The sequence below is a fragment of the Prosopis cineraria genome, unplaced genomic scaffold (assembly GCF_029017545.1).
Source record: "Prosopis cineraria cultivar Desert tree isolate PC_DT_omini unplaced genomic scaffold, ASM2901754v1 PC6, whole genome shotgun sequence".
NCBI classification, from domain to species: Eukaryota; Viridiplantae; Streptophyta; class Magnoliopsida; order Fabales; family Fabaceae; genus Prosopis; species Prosopis cineraria.
In genome coordinates, this window is record NW_026555337.1 from 21,794,483 (window position 1) to 21,818,932 (window position 24,450).

The window sequence follows — 24,450 nt, forward strand, 5'->3', positions numbered from 1 at the left end:
CTACAATTTGTTTGGGAGTATTTAAATTTTTTTATGGTATCTAATACATATAACTGTTATTTTTTTAATTATATTTTTGGGATATTTAAATATTTTTTATTTAAGGTTGACAAGTTAAATCAATTTTATGAAAATCTTTTTAAGCTTGGTAATTGTTTTTTGGGCACGGACTTTTTGTATTTATAACAGTGTTTATCTATCAATATTTATATGTTATGTAAAATAAAAAAATTCCTTCCATTAATATCTCCCTACCAAATTCATTTTTTATTCCAATATCAAATGGTCCAGATTTCCAACAAATTATTCCAACACGCCAATACAGTCTCATTTCCAAACTTCCTTACAGGCCCCACCATCCCAACATTATGACCAGTGGTGGCCATTAATTAATACAGAAGTAGAAAATGTCATTAGTCGATAAATTTCAACCATTAATCAACAGTTTTAAATGCATATATAATCATCCCCTCCTATTTAAAAGGTGTGCTTATGAATTTCTAAGCGCATATATATACATATATAGTACAACCTCCTCCTCCCAACCACTTCATCAATCTAAGAAACCTTGAACCTATCCAACATGGCAAATCTTTGTTTTCATATCCCCTTCCCCCTGTTCTCTTTACTTTGTCTCATGGTCTGTTTCACTTTATGCCACGCCAATTTTACTATGAATGATGAATTGGCACTATTGGCTTTCAAGTTTTCTGTCAAGGACCCTTACAATCACTTGGCTAATTGGTCCAACTCTTCTTCTATTTGCAAATGGGTTGGGATTATGTGTGATGCTCACCATGAGAGAGTAATAGCCTTGAATCTTGGTGAGATGGGTCTCAAGGGAACCTTACCCTCAAAAATTGGGAATTTGTCTTTCCTAGTTGAGCTTGACCTTCATAGTAACAACCTTTATGGTGATTTGCCAAAAGAGTTGATCCAATTAAAAAAGCTGCAAATTCTCAACTTGAGCTACAATGAATTCAACGGAGAAATTCCAATTTGGATTGGAAGCTTATTTACCCTTCAACACTTCCATCTCTGTAATAATAGTTTTGGAGGTGTTATTCCTAAAAGTGTATCCAAATTGTCAAAGTTAAAAACTTTGGATTGGAATGATAACTTTATTGAAGGAGTTATTCCATTCCAAATTGGAACACTTCAATGCTTGAAGATTTTACGCTTTGCAGGAAACAAGCTTTTTGGAAGAATACCTCCAACTATTTCCAACTTATCCTCACTTGAGTTGTTGTCTTTGTCTTACAACTCCTTAACAGGTATGTCTTGCATAATGTGCTATTAGCATTTCTTGCATTTTACAATGATATTTTTTTTTTAAATCCTTTTGCTAGATTTTAATTTATATTTTTGTGTGCCTTAAGATAATATATAAGCTTTGCATGCCCAGTTAATACCAAAGTTAGCCCATTTTGTACATTTCATGAAATTAGCTTTGCAAATGTATACTTGCCAAATAATTCTTGCATGGACTAGGTGTACTACATCATTCATGTTCTATCCAATTTGACTCTCAATATCTAAGTATTTGTAATGTTATAATAATCCTTGATTTTCTCTTGTTTCTATTCTGAAATAAAACATAGAAAAACCATGAGAAAAGAGATTTTTCTTGAATTTTCTCTCAAAAAATTTAAATGAGTTAAAATTCATAAAAATTTTTATTTTCTCTCAGATTTTTCCAAGAGAAACAATTTCTCTCGGATTGATCCGAGAGAAAATGGTTCTTGTGGAATAATCTGAGAGAAACTTCTCTCGGATTTATTTGAGAGAAATATTCTCTCAAAATGTTTCATGAGAACTTTTTCTTGAAAATGTTCCGAGAGATATTTCTCATAAATTATATCAAGAGAAATTCTGTGAGAAATTTAGATAACATTAAAAATTAAATTTTATCCCCTTCCATCAATCCAAGAGAAATTGTTTCTCTTGAAAAAATCTGAGAGAAACTTCTCTCGGATTTATTTGAGAGAAATATTCTCTCAAAATGTTTCATGAGAACTTTTTCTTGAAAATGTTCTGAGAGACATTTCTCACAGATTATATCAAGAGAAATTCTATGAGAAATTTAGATAACATTAAAAATTAAATTTTATCCCCTTCCATATGTGAGCCATGTCATCTATCATGTGAGCATCCATATCATGCCATGTTACTTGCCATACATATATGTCTTTCCTTGGAGTAGAACACATGACCTTAGCTACACCTTTAGTATTTACCTTTTTGCCAGTTGAGCTACGGTGAATTTGATGTCTTAAATTAACAAAATTAAATATATATTACTAAACTATACACTTTTATAAAGCTTATATTATTTTATTTTAAAAAAAATGAATTTATAATATAGCATATTTATAAATTATTTTAATTTATTTGACTTCAAAAAATAATTTCAAATTTTTTTAATCATTTAATCAGTAATTTTATAATATATTGTATAATTTAATTTGATTTAAAATTAAATTATATTAATTTTTAAATATTTTTTAATTTGTATACTTTATTTTTAATTTTATATTTTCCAATTTTAGTTTTTAATTATTTTAAAAATATTTTATAAAATTATTTAATATAATTTATAATTACTTGTAAATTTTTATTTTTTTGAGGAAAAAACTTTTAGTAGTAACAATTTATCATCACCAAAGAGAAATTTTGACAAAATATTTTTACTCAATAAGTTCCCAAAATTTTTTGCATACAAAAGAGAAAAAAATTGTTTAGCAAGCCTATCAAAAATGTGAACTAAAACAATATGCTTGCAGGTTATTATTGCAATCAATAAGGCTACAACTTAATATTTTTTATTAGAGTCACTTAATTTTGTATATTTTAAAACTACATAAGTTATATTATATATACAATTATATAGATAATTTTTCTCAATTGAAAAAGTGAAATATAATGCAATTTAATTCTATAGATAATTTTTTTAGCAAACTTATATGCTATAGATGTCAGTTAATGTATGATAAATTAATATTGATATTATTATATAAATCATAATCATGTATATTTTATGTTTTCGACATCTACTCTCTGTTGTTTTTTTATTACATACAAGTATCTAACATAGGTTTGAGTAGTGATTCAAACTTTGGTTTGTCATATCGTAATATTAGGCCTAATCCCTATTAGTGTCTGCCCCCTCTTGGTTTACAATTACTTTTGTCACATTTTGGACCATCTCATTCAATAATATATATAATATGAGTATTGAATAAGTAATAATATATATAATATCTATTTTATAGTTTCTCTTAGAAAAATATGAGAGAAATTTGAAATTTTCTCATGATAAATTTTGAGAGAAATTTTAAAATTCCTCTTAAGTTGTTTTAAGAGAAAAATTTAAATAATTCGAGAAACACTTTTCTCACAGCTTATTCTGAGAAAAACATTTCTCTCGACTTAATCTAAGAGAAATTCTCTTCGATTGCTTTGAGAGAAATTTTCTCTCGAAAAAAGCTGAGAATATTTCTGTTGACTTAATTTGAGAGAAAATTCCCTTTGACTTTGTTTGAGAGAACATTTCTCTCATTATTATTGGAGAGAACTCTTTAAATTCTCCTTGATTTTTTTGAGAGAAATCTTCTCTCAAAAAAATTAGAGAGAAACTTAATGAGTTTTTATTTTTATTATTTTCATTATCAATTTTTTATTTTTGTCAAACATTTCTCACAGATTAAACTGAGAGAAAATTTTCCTGCATTGAAATGGGCTTTTTTCTCTCTAATTTTCTCACATCATTCTCTCAGAATTTCTCACTATTTCGGTTTCCGTGAGAAATTTCATAATTAACTTTTTAGAAGAGGCTTTTTGAGAAAAATTTTGAGAGAACTTCTTTCCAATATTTATTCTGAGAGAAAATTCTGTGAGAAAATCACTGTTTTCTTATAATATAAGGTTCCTATATATGCTCTTTAAAAATAACTGTATAGGGCTCCAGATGTTTAAATATATGCATATAGCTATTCAAGCAATGAAACAATAATTAATGTTTCACTATTTCTCTAATCAATTTGGGTGCTGTAAGGGTTTTGACTAATTTTATTCATATCAATTAATATAAAAACCTTATTTATTCATAATATGATGAAAAATATCTGACTTTCTTAATATATTTAGCCCTGTTATGCTGCAAAGACTTGGACAAAACCCTTTGCATGTGAGCATTTGATTGGTCACGCTAAACACAATTCATATTAATGGATGCTTATCAAGATACATCAATTTTCTTCTTTTTTCATTTTTCTGTTCGTGTTGAAGAGCTTTATCTTCTTTCTTACTTTCTTTTTCAAGAGTTGCAACTTGATCACAATAACTTCAAAACAATGAATTCAAAAATTATATTTGTTTCTTATTTTTCTTTTATTATGATCATTTTATACATGGAGCAATAATGTGGTTTTCTTATAACCATCTTGCAGGAGATATTCCCAAGACAATCAGTACTCTTACAAATTTGAAATTTATATACTTAAGTGTTAATATGTTGTCGGGCATTATACCAAGAAGCATTGGAAACTTGACAAAACTTCAAAAACTAGAGCTTGATCACAATAACTTTGAAGGTATCATTTCAACTAATCATAATGTGCAACATTCAATTAGTTTTGTATTATTTTTGTGTGTTTAGGTAAGCTACAAACATATTTATAATGCTAAATGAGTTTATTTTGCTGACATTGCCGGATTAATTTATTTCAAAAGACAATAGTCAAATTTCAAACTAAAAGTATCTTAGTTCTGTCAAAAATTATTTATTTCTATATAAGATAAACTATCTTTCAAATTTTCAAAGTGCTCATAAACTTTATAATCTAGTAAGTATTCTCAATTAGTGATTTGAAAAATTTGAACATAATTTATTTAAGGGGTCAAGGGGCAAAAATACAAATGAACTTACCCTCCAAGGGCTTCTAGTAATCCTTAAGTGAAAGAAGTTGCAAACTGCTAACATTGATGAAGTAGGTGCAAAAGTGTCCAAATTGTTAAATTTGACTAACATCCATAATTGTTGACTGTTATAAAAATAAGAAGCAAACATAAGGAGCAAAAATACCGATAAACATTTTAACTAGGAGCTTTTGGTATCCTTAAGTCAACAATGGTGCATGGGTACCCATTAACTCTATAAAAGAGGCTATATAGCCAAGCTTAACAATAACAACTTAGGCTTTCAGGCTTATTCAACCTGACTTGAATCCTTGAATTATAAAATATTATTTTATTTTTTAGTCAATTTCAATTTTATCTTAAAAATTAATATTTTTCAATTTTTATCTAATTTTAATTTTATTTTATTAATAGTAGAAAAGAATTTAGGTATGGGCTTGGCCTGGATTTGTTCAAGCTTATTCAGATAGCTTGATTAACCTTGAAGTAAAGAAAATTTTCTAAACTCCCAAGGTTGATATTAAGATTTTTCGGGCTTATTCAGGCTGCCATGTCAGGCTTGACCCAAATTATCATATCTAACCTTTCCCAATCCATTAAAATAACTTGATATTGACTGTGAAGTTTTAAGAATAAAATGTAATGGATTGGATAAGGTTGGCCCATTAATCCGGGCAAAGCCCAACCTAAATGGATTTATCTTGAATACCTGAATTCTTTTTTATTATTAATAAAATAAAATTAAAATTAGAAAAAAATTGAAATTGACTAAAAAAATAAAAAATAAAATAAAATAATATTTTTAATTTGGGTATTTTGGATTGCTTGAATAAGTTTGAAAGCTTGAGTTGTTAGAGCTAAGCTTGGCTATATAGCATCTTTTATATAGTTGATAGGTACCCCATGCACCATTATTGACTTAACAATATTAAAAGCTCATAGATAAAAAGTTTATGAGTATTTTTGCACTTCAAGTTTGCTTCCTTTTTTTAAAGGTCAATGTTAATGAACGTTAGTCAAATTTAACGATTTAGGCACTCTTGCACCCACTTCATCAATGTTAGAGGTGTTTTTGGACCCTCCTTCACTTAAGAATACTGGGTGCCTCTCAAAAAAAAGTTTATGTATATTTTTGCCCTATAACCCTTTATTTTAGTGTTAATCAACTTTGTAGTTGCATACCAAGAACCATTGAAAATTAGATTATGCTTCAAGGGTTCAAACTTCATGCATGGCAATATGACTAATTATTAATGTTGTTGATAAATCTAATTATCATTCTTAGTTTTTATGCCAAACTAATTATTATTCTTTGATTGCATGATATAATTGTGATAATTAAATATATTTATTTAAGATAGATACATTAGTCAGATCTTATCTCTGTGCTATATTTTATTATTGATATTTTTTACATATTGTTATGTCATCAGGTGTTATATAAATGATAAATATTTCTCAACACGAGATTAAAAGCTTATTCTAAAGATGCATGTGATAGAGAATTTTTATTTTTATATAACAACATACGCATAAGAAAATTTATTTCATTTTAAAAGCTTCATATTTGTTTTTAAGAATTACAAAAGTTGCTCCGGCCACAAGCCACACTTCTTATTCTTTAATATTTTATGGAACATCCTAAACTTTTTTCTGTTGATCATTTAATATTTTTTAATATCTTTTAGTAAAGTTAATGCAAAAAAGACATTTTTTTTCTTTTTTTTCAATGTCACTTATCTATCTTCATTATCCATCAAACACTTTTCTTTTGGTTTTAATTTCTTGTCATTGATTTAAAAAAAATGGCCAGACATATAACAAGTTTAAATTTATTACTTAATCCCGTAGTTTTTACTTTGTCCAATGAATAATATCATCTTGAAAATTCTTTTTATCTAAAATTGAATTCGAGCTTCCACCAAAAAAATTGAATATGTGAATTTCAATGTCTATTTTCCTTGACAATGAAGGATTTATATATTTCAAAAGCAAATAATCAAAATTTTAAAATACAAGTAACATGTATAAATTTTTTTTATGAAATTTGTTACTTTATACGAGATCAATAACTCCAATTTTTAAAAATTAGACCAGCCAGTTCAACTAGTTGGATCGAGAATTAGCTCCATGTCCAGTACAGTATAACCTAAAAAACTAGCCAATTCAAAACCAATAAAATCAGTCAACAATCACCAAAACCGAACCGGTTTTAGTTTACTTAAATCTTGCATTATTTTTTTAATGTGAACTTAATTATTAAAAAATATAATTTTAATTTATAATTAATAAATCTTCTAAAAGTGTCTCGTGCTTTGTCATTTTTTGCACATAATAAATTTGTTCTCTTAAAAACTAAACAGCTTTAGAGTAATTTTTAACACTTAAGATGAGTTTCTTTACTAATTAAAGAGAAAATATCCTCTCACTCCTAAACTTTTTTATTTTTTTCAGTGAACCTTGTAATATTTTGTAAAATTTTATTTCTAGTATAAAACCTAACATCTAAAATAAAAAATATATTAAATTAATTATAATCAGTTTAACCATAGTTTGACAGTGCAGTGACCCTTAAACCAATGTCTTGTTCTGTTCAATGACCAGTTTAGTTTTTAAAACCTTGTCAATTACCTATGAAAATGACAAATATGATCTCATTGTGCTAATAAAATTCTTTCAGTCTAACAGACTCTATTTGCCTTTTGCAACTTCCTAATTGGGTCCAAGAGCGTTAAAACCTTTTGCTGAAAGTGTTTTGGCTTCCATTTGTCAATAGAAATGATACTTCATGTGTGTTTAGAGGATATTGGCAATATTAAATGATCAGCTGCCTTTAATTTCTTAACTAATATAGACCAAATATGTGGAGGCATTTATATGAGTTTCTAATTTTATTATCATGTTAAATGCTATTATTATATGAAAATGGAATAAGAAAATTGGAAAAGGGGACCACACACAACAAGTGCCTTCTTTGCAAATTTTAAATTGGGGGTAAATATATCATTTTCAAAAACAAAATGTCAGACAAGTTTCTAGGGACTACATGATATAATTAACATGTTTTTACAGTACTTATTTGTCATTTGCATATTTCAGGAGTTTTTTTTTTTTTTTAAGTCATTCTCCCTAAGTTTTACTACCCATTGAGTCTTTTAGCATTATAATATTACACCTTGACTATTATTCAATTAACTAATGCTAATTAGAACATGTCTCAAGAAGGTTTCTACATGTTTGTAAAACATATTTTATAAAACAAATATAAGAATGAGCGGGGAAGCAATGTCAATAAAATTTATTTTTTAGTTTAAATTTATTTCTACCGTTTTTATTACTTCAATCATGATTACAATTTTCATTCCTTGAGAGGTATATATGAGTATATTTTTTATTATGATAATAAAATTTTGATTCAATCAAATCTACAAACTTAAACTGGGAGGGAAATGGCAACACTAATAAATTCATTATAGCGTAGCAAAATTAAAAATGGTTAGTAATTAGTTATTTTTAAATTTCATGATAGCTTTCTTGATTTCTGTTTGTAAAGGTGATTTACTATTTAATTATTTTAAAATTTTAAGATATCTTCGTGTATCCCGCATTTTTAAGATATTATCTTTCATATATTATATCAAATTATTTTCAAAAGCTACTCAAAGTAGTTTTCCAAAATAATCAGAAATATGCTTTTTTTTATTCTAATTATTTTTAAAAGTTTAAATAAACATATTAAAAATCACAAAATGGATTTTTTTTAAAATAATTGATTTCTTTCATAAAATAAGGTAAAACAAATGGGCCGTAAACCTAAAAGCTCTCAAGTTAACTTCCTTCACAACATTTATTTTTATTCCCACTTCCCCATTTTATACCTTTTCGTATACAATCTTATAAGAAAATATCACAGTGTAAATACAGTTTAAAAAATTATAACTAGATACTAAATTACAAATTTATAGAATATTGTTCTTCCAACATTTAAATCCTACTAAAAATAAGTGTGACTTATCCAGGTTATTTTTATATTTGTGTTAATTTTTATAAGTTTTATTGTGCCTCGTATATAACCCAAAATTATAGAAGATACTGATCCACTAGTTTTTATATCATTCTTTATTATTTAATATTTCTCTGCATATTTTGTTGAGCTTCCTAAAACTTTTTAAATCCTTCAATATTTTTTATATCGTTTAGTAAATTTTTCAATACCCAAGAAAAGTTCAATACAAAACAAGCACGTAATATCTTGATAGATATGTAACAGATTTTTTTAAATTACTTAAATTTAAAATTTTAAACATTTAACACCTACTTAAAGTTTAAACATGTTGAAGTGCTATAATGTAAAAATATACAGAGACATATTAAAAAAATAAAATAATATCTTGATTGTTGTTAACTTGTTTTATAACCATAAAATTCTGCACCTATATACTCCAAAGGCCTTCAGGTTTAAAAGCATAGTCAGTTATGAGTTTATTGTAGGTGTTTGCATAAGTTTGCATCTTTATTATCACAATTCCATGAAGATTTCCGTTTTCATTATCCACATAGAGATGAGAGATATTGAACTAACATAGTATGGATTGTCTATGTCTTTGTAGCTCTATCTCTACTTCTCCTTTAACATTTTTGGTTATCTTCTTTTGTTGACTTCTTTTTTTTTCCCCACATCATCACTTTTTTTTAATACTGTGAGTTCAAATTAGGTCTCAAGTATCAAATTCTAAGAATTTACAAATTTGGCTCTCAATTTTGCAACTTCATTGTGATAAATTTACAATTTGTTTGTCTAAATTTTAACATGATTGAAGATTAAACAAATTTTTTTTTGTGCTAAAATTTGGAACACAAGTTGTAAAATCATCACAACCAAGTTGTAAAATTGAGAGCTAAACTTACAAATTTCTAAAGTTTGGTACTTGGGGCCTAATTTGAATTAATTGGTCATCTTAGGAACTATTTGTCATTCTCCCTGTATAAAACCCAAAAAAGCCATACTTATTTTTTAGTTAGATTTGAATGTTTTAAAAATGAAGTATAATATTCTTAAAAAAGTTTAATTTAGTGTCTAACTTGTATATATATCATACACGAAGCTTACATATTTTTTTGCCATCTATCTAGTTATATTATCTTTTCTTCATGCATCTATCTAGCGAATTGTTGAAAAAAAAAAAAATGACAAGACTACGTTCCAATTTTTATATTCAAATTTCCTGTACTTTAGTCTATCTTGTGGTATTATATATGCTTTGGGATACATTTCTTTCTTAGATAAAATGGGAAACCTTTATCTTATTTTCATTGAATCAAAGCACTTCTTTAACAAAATATGTAACTGCTACTCATTTTTGTTTTTACGATAGCTTATCATGCATCCATACTAAAATGAGCTCTCTCTGTTTTTTTTTTTTCAATTACTATGCATATGGCAAGAAATTATATTTCCAGGAAAAATCAATTATGTGTAAGAATAATGCCTTGACAATCATTATTCAATTAACTCATGGTGATTTAATTAGAACATGCTTCAAGAAGGTTTTTACATCTTTGAAAAACCAGTTTGTGAAAAACAAAATATAAGAATAATTGTGCAGTGAAGCTGTGTGTTAATAAAATTTCTCCCGTTTTTTAGTTTAAATTAATTTCTACCCGTTTTTTTTTTGCTTCAAACTTAATTACAATTTTAATGCCTCGAAAAGTATTTATTAGAATTTTTTATTTTTGATTCAATTAATACTCCACAAACGTATATTGAGGGGAATAGGGAAAAGGGGACCACATCCAAATTAAAGCATCCCTCACTCTCTAGGGAGGACGCCTATCACATAAGTTGCATCTGTATGATCTGCAATGCATGGTCATGTATCGAAAACATCTAAGAATAAATAATATTTTTAGAAATAATGCTTTCAAAAATTGTTACTTAATTTTTGTTTAATATGATTTTGTACACATCACGAATCATAATGTTTTTTTTTTTAGGTTGTCATGATTACTGCAAGAGATATTACCAAATCAATTAGTAATTTTACAAGCCTGAAAATACTGCACTTGGGTGCTAATATCTTGTTTGGCACATACCAAGAGAAATTGAGATTTTGAATATGCTCCAGGTGTTGGGCTTCAATATGAATAATTTACAAGGCATATTCCATGCAAAACATAATTTTAATATTTTTCACCTTTCTAAATAAATTTATCAGCATCATTAGAAACATTTGTTTTCCCTTTTTGTCTCGTTGATCATTTTGGCTTTCTTTGTCTTGCTTTCTACCTTTTGTACATCTCGTGCTCTTGATGGAATTGCCTTTATTTACATTTATGTCTTCACTATCTTTGATCATTATACTTTAGATCCCTCAACTACATATTCAGAATTATGGCTCACATTGTTGTGCAATTTACAACACTTTGGTGTCCAACAAATATAAAAGTGTTACTCTGTTTACCTAATTTTTTGGCCTAGAAAACAGAGGTAAGCATATAATACTATTATTAATTCCACGAAGATTTGCCCTTTCTACTCCATTCATGCTCTTTTCGTTTGCGTCTCTCAATAGTTTTCAAATTTTCTTCTTTATTTTGCGCACTTATTTTCATGAAGATTTTTCTTTTAACTCTCTTCATAGAGAGATTAGAGCTATCGAACGAATAGATTATGGGTTGTTTTGTCTTTGTTCTTGTAAGCAACTCCTTTTTCATTCTCCACATCATCACTTTTTTAAATACTGGCAACATCTCTTTCCCTCATTAATATATCTATGTTTTGGGGTACAATCAAAGAAAAAGAATTGTGTGATGACATTGAATATATAAATTTTTTAATAAAGTTTGTCTGAATTGAAATTATTTTGTTGATTTATAGAATATTTTTCTTTGATACAACATTATTATAATTTTAATTTGGACTCCTTAAAATGAATCTAAGCCTATGCCCTACAAGTTAATTCTTTAACTTGTTTGCTAAATTTATGATTCTAATTTGTTTTATGGTAGATATAAATTTGAATATTTCATATGGAGACACAATATTTGAAATTTGTTTATATATATATATATATATATGTTAAAGTATGTCAGTGTCACCTTCTTGAGAAATTCCATTAGTCTAAAACTGAATATGTGAATTCACCAAAAAAAAATAATATGTGAATTTCAATGCCCATTTTTGTTGACAATGAGGGATTTCTATATACCAAAAGCAAATAATCAAAATTTAAAAATACGAGCGACATATATATTGTCTACGAAATTAATCTCAAACTGTCATCGTGTTAGTAAAATTCTTTCAGTCTTTTCATAAAAAAAAAAATTATTTCAGTCTAATAGCCTCAAGTTGTTATTTGCCAACACTGCACGGACCAAAAGTTGTTATGACAAAAATTATTTATTTAAAACTTGCGGTCCAAGAGTGTTCGTCATAACATTTTCTCTTTTTATTTCACAACTTTCTTTTATAAAACTTTTTTAGTTAAAATATTAAATTCATTATTAGCAAAGGCCAATATTGGGGTCAAGCTCATAAACGAAAGAGTCAACAAATTGGATTTATACTTCTTGTGTAGTATCCTAATTCAAAAACTGAGAAAGAATAAGTTGTTAATAGTTTTAAAAGTTACCTTACATTTTTCTTTACTATTTTATTTTCAACTTCAAGAGCTATATTTTGATCGAGTACAATAAATTTGATGGGTCTTTTTGTATAACATTGTAGGAGATATTCCCAAAGAGATTGGTAATCTTAAAAGTCTGGAAATTTTATATTTTGGCGGCAATAAGTTTTCTGCCCAAATACCATCAACCATCTTTAATATATCTGAGTTGCGAAAGATTGATTTAAGTTGGAATAATTTGTCGGGAGACATTCCTTCTGATATATGTAATGGGATTCCAAATTTGCAAAATTTGGCTCTTCAAGAGAACAAATTATTTAATGCTATACCATCTGGCTGGACACAATGCAAGGAGCTGGAAATAATAACATTAAATTACAACTTGTTCACAGGTATGTACTACTCACTGTCAAATCTCTAAATTCAATCTTATCAAATATATTCTGATTGCCCTTTTATGCATTTGACATTGGTATTGATCAAAATAATAAAACAAATTGGACTTCGTTGTCTCTTATTTTCATTTAAACGAAAATCTAGCTTGACAATTTAATTTATATTTATAAAAATAAACAAAATTTCAAGAGCCCGTATCAAACATGTTTTAGAAAAAATATATATAGTAAAATAAAATTTTGATATTATTGTTATTAATATATATTAATTTATATAATTTTTAAAATTCTGTTTTCTTAAAGGCTTGCGTCGGTTCGCAGCCAACTTCTCCGTCTCTATCTTCCTTCCTCATACATATGGCAAACATATTACATACCCTATTATATGAACCTAAACTTTAAAACACAATGTCTACAAAACATATTAAAAGACACTATCTGATCGTACCCTTGTATATATGAACCTCATTGACATATTTTGATCAAAATAATTTTCTATATATCTAATTTTCTGTTTTGTTTGTAAGTACAATTCCATATCTTGCAAATACATGGGTCAAATCAGGTAATAATTGAAAAGCTTTGCCATGTATTAGAAAGAAAGAGGGAGAGTAGAAGAAGGGAGAATGAAAATATTTTATTTTTATTTTTTCACTTTTATGTAAATGAAATTCTCTTTTGAACTTGTCAAATGATATTCATAATAAATAGATAAGTAGGCCCTATCAAACTTGTGTTTAGAAAAGTATAAATAATAAATAAATAAAAGTTCAATAGCCCGTGCATTACTACCCATATTTGTCTTAAATGATTTTCTTTGCATCATTTTAAATAAAAACATTGCCTGTTTTATTTTCATTTTCATTTGTTCTTTTACAAGAATATGTTAGAGATATTCTTAATGAAACTGAAGATCACAGAAATTTAAAAATTATGATCTTCAATACCAAAAATCATGATGTCATCATATAAGTTGTTTTGGAGTGAGCTCAAGCTATTAGCTCAAGCGCTATCACCCCAAAATTTTAGCAAACTACTTGGTCTTATTGCCATACAATATCTATTGGCCAAAAATTTATATGATGATGATGATGGGCCTTAACTTATGATACCATATGTTAACTCATATTAGAATACTGGGCTACTTGGGCTGAGGCATACATGCCCGATGAGTATTATTTATCTAAAAAAAATTATTCAATTTCCTTTGTTCTACAATAATTCCTTTATTTTAAAAGGTAAAACTACAGTATCAAAAGAAGAATGTGGTAAAACTAGAATCTTTGGACATTTAACAAAGTTAACAATGTAATAGTATTTTCTTAAAATGAATGAAAATGTTGGAAATATCTTATGCCTAACAAGTTGTGATTTCTAAATAGCATTAGACAATTTGTGCTTTAATTAATGTAATGCCCCTTATGCCTATATGTGTCAATCTTCTTTCAGGCCATATACCAAAAAGTATTGGAAACTTGACCATGCTTCAAGAGTTATATTTGAATTCCAACAACTTGGAAGGTATTCATTCAACAAATCATAAGCATTGTATATATGTTTATTTTATCTGTTGCTAAATTATGAGAACTATTCGTCACAAAATTGGTGATCCTACAAACCTAAACATTGTAGACATGTTTTAACAGTTTAAAAAAATATCCAATCCTTTTTTTCAAGTTCACATGTTTTTCATTTTGTGTAAAATCAGAAACAACATTAATTATTAATTTTTTTATTTGTTTGTTACCACATTGCAAAGATATTGTGTAAGAGATTGCGATATTTGAAATCGAACATTTAAATTTTAAATTTTAATAAGTTTTCTCAATTTTAACTATAAATGGTGGAGTAGATGCACGTTTAAGTCATAAAAAAACAAGAGTATTATTTAATTTTTATATTTAGATTACAATGGTCAACTATGGTCATCTTGTTAGTGCGTGCGTTTTTGTGGGGAGAAAGGTAAAATCTGATGCAGAATTTGAATGACTTGATATAAAAAAGGAGTATCAACAATGATACATCTCATTTGTCAGATATTTGTCTTATTTGCTATTTTTATTATTCACTGCAAATAACTTCATTAAAATTAATCTTTTTAATACAGGTTTAATACCGATGGAAATAGGCAATCTTCATAAGCTTGAGACCTTAGAATTGTCATATAACAAGTTGAGTGGATCTATGCCATCTAGCATTTTTAACATTTCAACTTTGAAAAATTTAGAGCTTGAAAGCAATTCTATATCCGGTAGTCTTCCATCAAATTTTGGGAATCTCACTAGTTTCTTTAACCTAGGTTTGGGAGAAAATAATTTTATAGGATCAATTCCAAAAGCAATTGGTAGCTTACAGGATCTTCAATCTTTGAACTTGCAATACAACGAGCTACATGGCATAATCATTAATGAGATTTGTGAAATCCCGAAGCTTGCCTACTTATCTTTAAGCAGAAACAAGTTCTCTGGAGGAATACCACCTTGTTTAGCAAATCTTACTTCTTTACGAGAACTTTACTTGGGCTCTAATAAGTTAATTTCAAAAATACCTTCTTCCTTTTGGAATTTGAAGGATTTATTGATAGTAGACTTATCTTCCAATATTTTAGTTGGAAATATGTCATTAAAGATTGGAAACTTAAATGCTATTATATTACTAGATTTGTCAAGAAATCATATTTCAGGCATTATTCCAACAACTCTGGGTGGCTTGAAGAACTTGCAAGATCTCTCCTTGGCACATAACAATTTGCAAGGAAATATTCCTGAATCATTTCTAAATATGCTGAGCTTAGTAAATTTGGACCTTTCTGAGAATAATTTATCTGGTGAGATCCCTAAATCCTTGGAGTCACTTACTTATCTTAAGTATATCAATCTCTCCTATAACAAACAAGGAGTATCAACAATGATACATCTCATTTGTCAGATATTTGTCTTATTGCTATTTTTTATTATTCACTGCAAATAACTTCATTAAAATTAATCTTTTAATAAGGTTTAATACCGATGGAAATAGGCAATCTTCATAAGCTTGAGACCTTAGAATTGTCATATAACAAGTTGAGTGGATCTATGCCATCTAGCATTTTTAACATTTCAACTTTGAAAAATTTAGAGCTTGAAAGCAATTCTATATCCGGTAGTCTTCCATCAAATTTTGGGAATCTCACTAGTTTCTTTTAACCTAGGTTTGGGAGAAAATAATTTTATAGGGATCAATTCCAAAAGCAATTGGTAGCTTACAGGATCTTCAATCTTTGAACTTGCAATACAACGAGCTACATGGCATAATCATTAATAGAGATTTGTGAAATCCCGAAGCTTGCCTACTTATCTTTAAGCAGAAACAATTCTCTGGAGGAATACCACCTTGTTTAGCAAATCTTACTTCTTTACGAGAACGTTACTTGGGCTCTAATAAGTTAATTTCAAAAATACCTTCTTCCTTTTGGAATTTGAAAGGATTTATTGATAGTAGACTTATCTTCCAATATTTTAGTTTGGAAATATGTCATAAAGATTGGAAACTAAATGCTATTATATTACTAGATTTGTCAAGAAATCATATTTTCAGGCATTATTCCAACAAACTCTGGGTGGCTTGAAGAACTTGCAAGATCTCTCCTTGGCACATAACAATTTGCAAGGAAAGATTCCTGAATCATTTCTAAATATGCTGAGCTTAGTAAATTGGACCTTTCTGAGAATAATTTATCTGGTGAGATCCCTAAATCCTTGGAGTCACTTACTTATCTTAAGTATATCAATCTCTCCTATAACAAACTACAAGGTGAGATTCCAAGTGGTGGAGTTTTTAAAAATTTTGACTGCTGAATCTTTCATGATGAATGAAGCTCTTTGTGGTCAATCCACAACTAAAAGTGCCTCGTTGTGAAAAAGCAAGAAGAAAATGGTCATGGGCAAAATCACTTTTAATAAAATGCATATTACCAATGGTATTGTCAATAATTTTAATTGTCTTGGGCATTATCCTTTTAAGAAATAGACAATCAAATTTAAGGGAACCGATTGAGAGGGGTTCATTATTTTAGGAGGGCCAAGAAGGATTTCTTATTTTGAAATTCTAGAAGCAACTAATGGATTTGATGAGAGTAACCTTCTTGGAAAGGGGAGTTATGGTGATGTTTTCAAAGGAAAGCTTTTGAATGGGATGATGGTTGCGATTAAAGTATTTAATTTTGATTCTGAAAAATGTCAAGGAGCTTTGAAGTAGAATGCAACACAATGCGTAATGTGCGCCATTAGAATTTGGTGAAGATTATAAGTAGTTGTTCCATATTGATTTCAAGTGTTTGATAATGGAGTTCATGCCTAAAGGGAGCCTTGAAAAATGGTTATATTCTCATAACTATTATTTGGATTTTTTCCAAAGGCTGAATGTAATGATAAATGTAGCATCTGCTTTGGAATATCTCCATCATGGCTTATCAGAATCGGTAGTTCATTGTGATTTAAAGCCAAGTAACATTTGTTGGACAATGATATGGTTGCTCATGTGAGTGACTTTGGGATTTTCAAACTTTTAGATGAAGGGAAATCTAAAACACATACAGAGACAATACCTACGATCGGATATATGCACCTGGTATGATTCTAAAACCCATCTTCATCATGTTCTTTGCTGTTTTTATTTTTAGAATGCTTTCCTTTCTTAATTTTCATCATAAATGATACATATGAAATCTTTTCACACTATCAATTGTTATTTAAAGCAATATCATAGAAAATTAATCTATAAAATATCCATTACTTTCTATGAGCAATAATACAATTGTGTCCACAAAAGCATTAGATCTTCTTGATTCAGTATGCATAGATAAGAAGCTCAATGATGATTCACGTGGCATTAAAGTCACCTGTCAATAAATACTTGAAAGCATTTCTTCTAAATTATTCTATAGAGAAAAGTACTCTCAAATTTATATTTCTCCCAAAAAGAGGTTCATAATTTTTTAATTATTTTTATGTGTATGTATATGATATGTGAGAGGGGAATGCAAATCATTATAGCATGTACTTTCTCTAGCATACACATGCCCATATATTCAAAAAAAAAAAAAAAAACTCTATTGCAACGTGGAAAATTTTCTATGATTTTTTTTGGATGTGAAAACAAGTCTTTCAAGTATTGCCTTGTTGTATTGATGTATAAAAAATAATAGTATAATGATTACCACAAGAAACACCAATATAAATTATTGGTTTTTTGAGTATTTTTAATTTATTCTAGTTTTGTAAAAATTTGATTATGAGAGAGAAATTGATTTTTGGTGCTTGAATCCAATTCAGAATATGGAATCTATTGGAATTGTTTCCACAAAAGTAGATGTAGATAGCTTTGGAATTATATTACTAGAAGTGTTCACAAGAAAAAAACCAACAGAAGACATGTTCACCTCAGGATTGAACTTGAAGAGTTGGGTAAGTGACTCAATGCCACATGAAATCATTAATGTCATAGATTCCAATTTATTGGAAGGAGATGAACAATATATAGGTGATATATTAACTTTTACATCTTGTATTTTTGAATTGGCATTAAATTGTTGCACTGATTTTCCTAAAATGCGAAGCAACATGACAGATGTTGTAGTTTCATTAAACAAGACGAAGAACATGATTTTGCAATAGTAGCATCATCGACATCATTAAATAAGCATTGCTCTATTTCAATTTATGTTATATTTCCATTCATAAACATGCTTGGCACATTACTTGTATGATGAATGCATATTTTTTCACCAAACATGGAAGAAAAATTGGGTAATAATTGTTATATTTATGACATGGTTGATGAGCCTTTGTGAGCAACAAAGGATTGCATACATTTGTAAATTCTGATTTAACAAACGCGATGTTGTAATCAAGAATTTGATGAATTTTTAACTTCTCTTGACAAGGTTGCTAAAAAGGATAAACTTAGGCTTGCCAAAAATTGGTAAGAAAAATAAATAAAATTTAGTACCAAATTTTTAGCCATGTTGCGATTTTAAATTTGACCTGTGGATTAATTAGCCCATGACTTACCTCTTGACACTTGTGATATTATTTTCATCTCAGCATGGAAAAAAAGCGAAAGATTTGAAAACTTAATATATGAGCTATGCGTTGCATGATGAATATAGGCTAGAATCGTAATTATATTGCGTGAGAAATATGAGAATTTTGTCAAATGACGAACTATAAAACATAATTTAATTGGGAAGAATGGAATGGGGTGGTTATTCTTTTTATTTGTCTTTTAAACTCAAATAATGGCGAAGAAGATTCTGCAAACTACATTTTCAGTCAAAAAAGTGTGTGGATGGGCTTATTTGAAAAGGTGATGCCTCATTTATTAATTTTTATAACTCAATATTATAAGTCGTTAGTAAATTAAAGCTTGTATATATCTTTCAAGTTTATATTCATATGGATTAAATTAACTTTAGGTTAGTGTCCATCATGACAATTAAAGAAATCATTTAGTTCATAAGAGTTTATATGCTTAAGGATTGTCAAATATTGAGCATGTCTTTAGAGATCGGTAAACAGTTACACTAATTGATTGGCTCACTAGGCCTGTACCGATAATGTAAAAGTTCAATTTTTGATGTCTTACCCATTGGTTATATGAACCTTTTGTCCGTTGACATGATAACAACATATATGGAATCCCTTTGGTTATTATTGTAAAAGCCTTAATTCTTCTGCTTGGATGGAGAAAAAATGATATAGTTATTTTTTATAAATCACTTTGTATAAAAAGATGGACTGTTGATTACTTTATCCAATTTTACCCTTTCACAATTTTGTATGAATATAGTAAAATGTTAACAATGAAAGAGAAAGTGTTTCTAAATTTGATACATTTAATAAGGATAAATCTACCACGTCTCAAAATTAAAGTGTGACCGGGCATGAGATATGCATGAGACCTCACATCCCTTAAGCCTTGATATAGGAAAGATTTAATTTTTTATCAATAATCCATTTATCATACAAAATATAATAGAAATTTTTCAACGCGCGTGTGTGTGTAAATTAAAAAAAGTCATGAATGAGCTTAGAAATTTCGACAAAACCTTCCCTGAAAATAAGACCTCCTAACAATTTTACATCAACAATTTTCAATACAAAATAACAATAGAGAGCTTTGCTCCTCATCAATAGATATATAGGAAATATTGTCACACCTTAATACTAAAGGTACGACCGGCATAAAATATAAGGTGACTCATATTCCATAGCTGTGATTACTCAGAGGTTAAACTAAAATATTGATATATAAGTTATATATAAAAAAGTTCATAAAGTTTTAATGTTTGTAGAAATTTTAATAGAGTCTCCCTTGTAATTTGAACCTCCTAAAATCTCTACAGTAGCAAACCTGTTAGCCAAACCAACAAGAGGACTAGCTTTAGACCAACAAATTACATATCAACAAAATAAAACTAGGATTTAATTACGGCGTACGTGGAGCACTAATTTCTAACTGTATAATATCATATGTAGTTCGCCAAAAAGGATAATTGTAGTGTGCTTCTTCTTTCTAAAGAGAAACAAGAGGGTCTTTCAGTGATTCGCGAGAGACGCAAGGTCAGTTGAAATATTTGAGACCAAAAGAATTTATGGTGAGTAGTATTCCAATTAGAATTATGATTAAAACAATTATGAAGATAGAACTAATAAATTTATCTAAAATAATTTTATGAAATAATGAAAATATTTGAACTAATAATAAATAATGATTTTAATTTCAATAATATAGATGTGAAATTAACTAATACTAATAGAACAATATAAATTTACCAAGATTTGTATTGCTCATAGAATAAACAATTTTTAGGTAATGCACAATTAGGTAAAATACATTTAGAGAATTTATAGAAATGATAAATTTAAATTTAGATTTAAATTTAGAAAGGCTTTATCAGAACGAATAACAAGCTTGGATACACAGTCTATAACATCCCAAAAAATTTTTAAAGACCCAAATTAATAAAAATAAATAGAATATAAATAATTCAATTAAAATTAAGAATAATTTGATAAAGGTCTAGAGTTTGAATTTTACCTCACAAAAGTTGATTTTATTTTGTTTCTTAACAATGGGAAAAATTACCAAAGTTGCCTTAGCCTTTTGTGATATAAAAAAAAGATTGGGCCCTTCCTTGTAATTTTTCCCATGTGTTTTAGTTCAGTTTTTTTAAGAGGAAATGAATGCAAAAAATGCATAGAAACAAAGAAAAGAATCGAGAGAGCAAAGAGCAAGGAACAAAGAGAGACCAAAAGGGAGGGAGCTAGGGCTCTGATCTAGAAGGCGGCTTTGTGGTGGTTGCGAGCTTGGTTACATGATAGGTATGCTCCCTACTTCAATCATCTTCCTTCCCTTTTGGTTTTCTTCAATTTTTGGATGAGGAAAATTCATGATTTTGTTCCCAAAGGTTACTCTTGTAAGCTTTAGCTTCTTGGGTCCTAAGGAGGTTATTTTAAGATTTTATATAGTGCTATAATATTTTAAGTGAGCAATTTGATAAAATGAGTGTTTTGGGCACAAGTTTAAACCCCAAGAGATTGGGTTTTGCTCTTCAATAGTTTGAGCCTATTTATTTAGTTATAATTGTGCTATTTGAATCTAATAAGATTTAAATTAAGCTTTGATTTTCATTATACCAGCTAATTGTGAAAGGTAGTAATGTCAAGTGATGGTTTTTGGTTGATTAAAAATTGCATGATTAGGAAATTGGCCTAATAGTGGCTGATAAATATTTTTGGTGGTTAAGTAGTACTATGTGAATGGTTAGTTTAATATTTAGACTATTAGGATGGGTTATGGCTCATTGACCTAAGTTGAGTGGTATGAGTTATAGTTTTCTTTTATGCTCTTTTCTATGATAAGTGATGTGGATTACTTATATGTTGTAGGGAATAAATGAGACTAAAGTACCACTAGTAGCTGTCTTTGTTGGGGCAAGACGATATATGATGAGATGTGCAATCATTTAAGGATTGTCACTTGCTGAGGCTGTGACAGAGAGTAGTCAGAGTAGGGATATAAGAGGCTTGTTTCTTTTAGGTTGGCTCCTATTGGTGGTGTATCTAAGAGAGTGGGTTTTAGCTCTAGTCCTTCTCTAGTGGCTCCTTTAGAGCCAGTTCTTCTTCTGCTTCTAGTAATTGAAATTTCAATAGGGGTTTAAGATTTCAAGGTAATCAGGGTAGTAATCTGAGGACTAGGGATTACCATTTCTCTAGGATGCTCCAATACATTCTTCACAAGCCTATCAGGCTTGATTCTAAGCACAGTAAGGTCACCTTGAGATGGATGTGGCAAGTTTCATTTTGGTCACTATTTTGCTTGATTTAAATGTGAAAAGTTAGGCCATTTGATTCATGATTTCCTAAAATTACTTGAGAGCTCAGACTAGAGGAACATGATTCTTAGTAGAGTATATACGGTATCTCAGGAAAGGCTAAAAAGTCATCAAATTTGATAATTAGTACTGTTTTCATCTGTAGCCTTAATTTAGAAGCTCTACTTAATTGTATGACACATTCTTTTATTTTGTCAAGCACGTAGATAGAATAGGTGTGCCTGTTGAGTAACTTCCCTATGATATAGAGTTTCCTTTTGGTTTAGTCAATCGATCTAGCATGGTATGTAGGACTAAGATGACTTTTAATGGGCAATCGACTTGGGGGGTGAACATGATAAAATTTCCTATGTAAGGGATTGATTTGATCATCAGTATAGACTGGCTGATTATCTTATAGTATTGTCTTAGATTGTGCAGGTAAGACTGTGACTTTGGTGGAAGTGTTAGAGGTGATTGAGGAATACCTTGGTCATTCTTTTTTTCTTTCTTCTTTACAAGCTGAAAGGTTGATTGAGCATGGTTGTGAGGCTTATATGGTAGTGCTTGCTACCCAAGGGTTTGAGGTAGGTAAGGTGATGAAATTGAGGTGTTAGGGAGTTCCTGGTGGTGTTTTCAGAGGATGTGTTAGGATTACCTCCAGAGTTTAAGGTTGAGTTCTCAATTGACTTGATACAGGGAACACAACCAATTTCAAAGGCTCCCTACAGAATGGCTCCTTAGAGTTAGTTGAGTTAAAAAGCAACTTGAAGAGCTATTAGAATGTAAACATCTTGAGTTTCAATCCCAAGAACTAGTTTGCTAATCAAGGGTAAATTAGTAATTAGTGAATTGATTGTAGTTTGTTTGGGTTTGAGTTGATATTTTGTATGTTTGGATGTTGTATTAGTAAGATTGAAGGGTTTAGAATGATAATCCGAGGCATAACATGCAAGCACAAGTGAGATTGGCCTTATTGTGCCATGTGCCACAATAGAAGCTATATGAGCCACAAACACATTGTCTAGGAATCACTTAAAGCAGATGTGAACAACTCGTGAAATCAGAAAGGAAGAAGAGTAAAAAACGCATCTACAGGGGTGGAGAAGATCAACTTTATTAAGGCACGCCATATCTAGAGGTTTGGAGTCTTCTTCGATTAGTAACTTACTGGAAAAGTATTATGCAATCCCAAGCTTCATTTCTTTCCCATTTTTATTGAATTTCATCAGTTGGGAAATTGAATCATGAAGTTTTGAAGTGTTGTAATCCAAAAGAAAGGTCTAAAATGGGCTATCAAATACAGAACTGAGGTTTTTGACTAGTATGGAGTTAAATAGTTAACCTTTGATGATTTAAGCTCATTTATCCTAAGAAAGTTAGGTTTAAAAAGGGTGATGAAATAGTTGAATAAATGAATTAGGAGGGTTTGTATAGTCATTTGAATAGCTTGTAGGGGTAATAACTATAAATAATAGACTTGTGAATTCAAAAGGCATTAATTGGACCATTGTGTGGGTTAAGGGATGTAGTTTGGCCGAATCAATGCTTATGTGAAATGTTGAGAATTGACTGAGGGGTATTGTGTTGTATATAAATTGAGCACCTGTTACATTGCTCATAAGAGTCTACGTCCTTGAGAGCTTAGTTTGATTGATAACCCTTAGTCGCAAGGTTTAAAGGTAATTGGAGTAACCTTTTTACTTGTTTATTTGTGAAATTGTTTACAAGTATTTTTATATATAACTATGTGCATTGTGTTGTGAACTGATAAGTAGCAGCATTGTGAAAGAGTATGCATGCAGATGTGTGAGTATTGATTGAAATGAATTTGAAGTGGCATGTGCATTTCCATGCATCGCATCCATAAGAATACCCTAGATTATGGTAAGGGGACACGATCCTGCCATGAGGAGGTTTAAGAAGTCTTGATGATCTAGAGCATGGAGCCTGACTTTACCAGGACAGATCTAGGAGAAGAATCTCGATGATCCATAGTGTAGAGCTTGTCTCTAATATGATAAACCTATGATATAGAATGATCTACGAGGTTACCCTAGACTAAGGTAGGTGGGGGTGATAGTCCTACTCTATATAAGGCTGGAAGTCCTATATATCCAGAGCGTAGAGTTTAACTCTACCATGACAAAATTAGGAG

General features: G+C 29.1%; 2 protein-coding genes across 2 annotated transcripts; both read left to right on the forward strand.

The window, feature by feature from the left end:
• Positions 1–573: 573 nt before the first annotated feature.
• On the forward strand, positions 574–12,963 carry LOC129313991 (leucine-rich repeat receptor-like serine/threonine-protein kinase At1g17230). The gene is made up of 3 exons (XM_054957373.1): positions 574–1,274; positions 4,449–4,592; positions 12,644–12,963. The coding sequence occupies exons 1-3, from the start codon at positions 584–586 to the stop codon at positions 12,961–12,963; spliced, it is 1,155 nt and encodes a 384-aa protein (XP_054813348.1). The 5' UTR covers positions 574–583.
• LOC129313993 (probable leucine-rich repeat receptor-like protein kinase At1g35710) lies at positions 12,617–23,036 on the forward strand. The gene is made up of 9 exons (XM_054957374.1): positions 12,617–12,934; positions 14,387–14,458; positions 15,045–15,804; positions 17,333–17,396; positions 18,250–18,381; positions 20,455–20,538; positions 21,868–21,934; positions 22,734–22,879; positions 22,992–23,036. Exons 2-9 carry the CDS (start codon positions 14,419–14,421, stop codon positions 23,034–23,036), a joined length of 1,338 nt encoding a protein of 445 aa, XP_054813349.1. The 5' UTR covers positions 12,617–12,934; positions 14,387–14,418.
• The last annotated feature ends 1,414 nt before the right edge of the window (positions 23,037–24,450 follow it).

Excerpts from the sequence above, each read along its gene's own strand:
- LOC129313991 (XM_054957373.1), top strand. The coding sequence starts at position 584 with ATGGCAAATCTTTGTTTTCATATCCCCTTCCCCCTGTTCTCTTTACTT. Across the intron at positions 1,275-4,448 it reads GTCTTACAACTCCTTAACAG|GAGATATTCCCAAGACAATC; the intron begins GTATGTCTTGCA and ends ACCATCTTGCAG. Across the intron at positions 4,593-12,643 it reads TGATCACAATAACTTTGAAG|GAGATATTCCCAAAGAGATT; the intron begins GTATCATTTCAA and ends ATAACATTGTAG.
- LOC129313993 (XM_054957374.1), top strand. The coding sequence starts at position 14,419 with ATGCTTCAAGAGTTATATTTGAATTCCAACAACTTGGAAG. Across the intron at positions 14,459-15,044 it reads GAATTCCAACAACTTGGAAG|GTTTAATACCGATGGAAATA; the intron begins GTATTCATTCAA and ends TTTTTAATACAG. Across the intron at positions 17,397-18,249 it reads ATCATGGCTTATCAGAATCG|AATATGGAATCTATTGGAAT; the intron begins GTAGTTCATTGT and ends AATCCAATTCAG.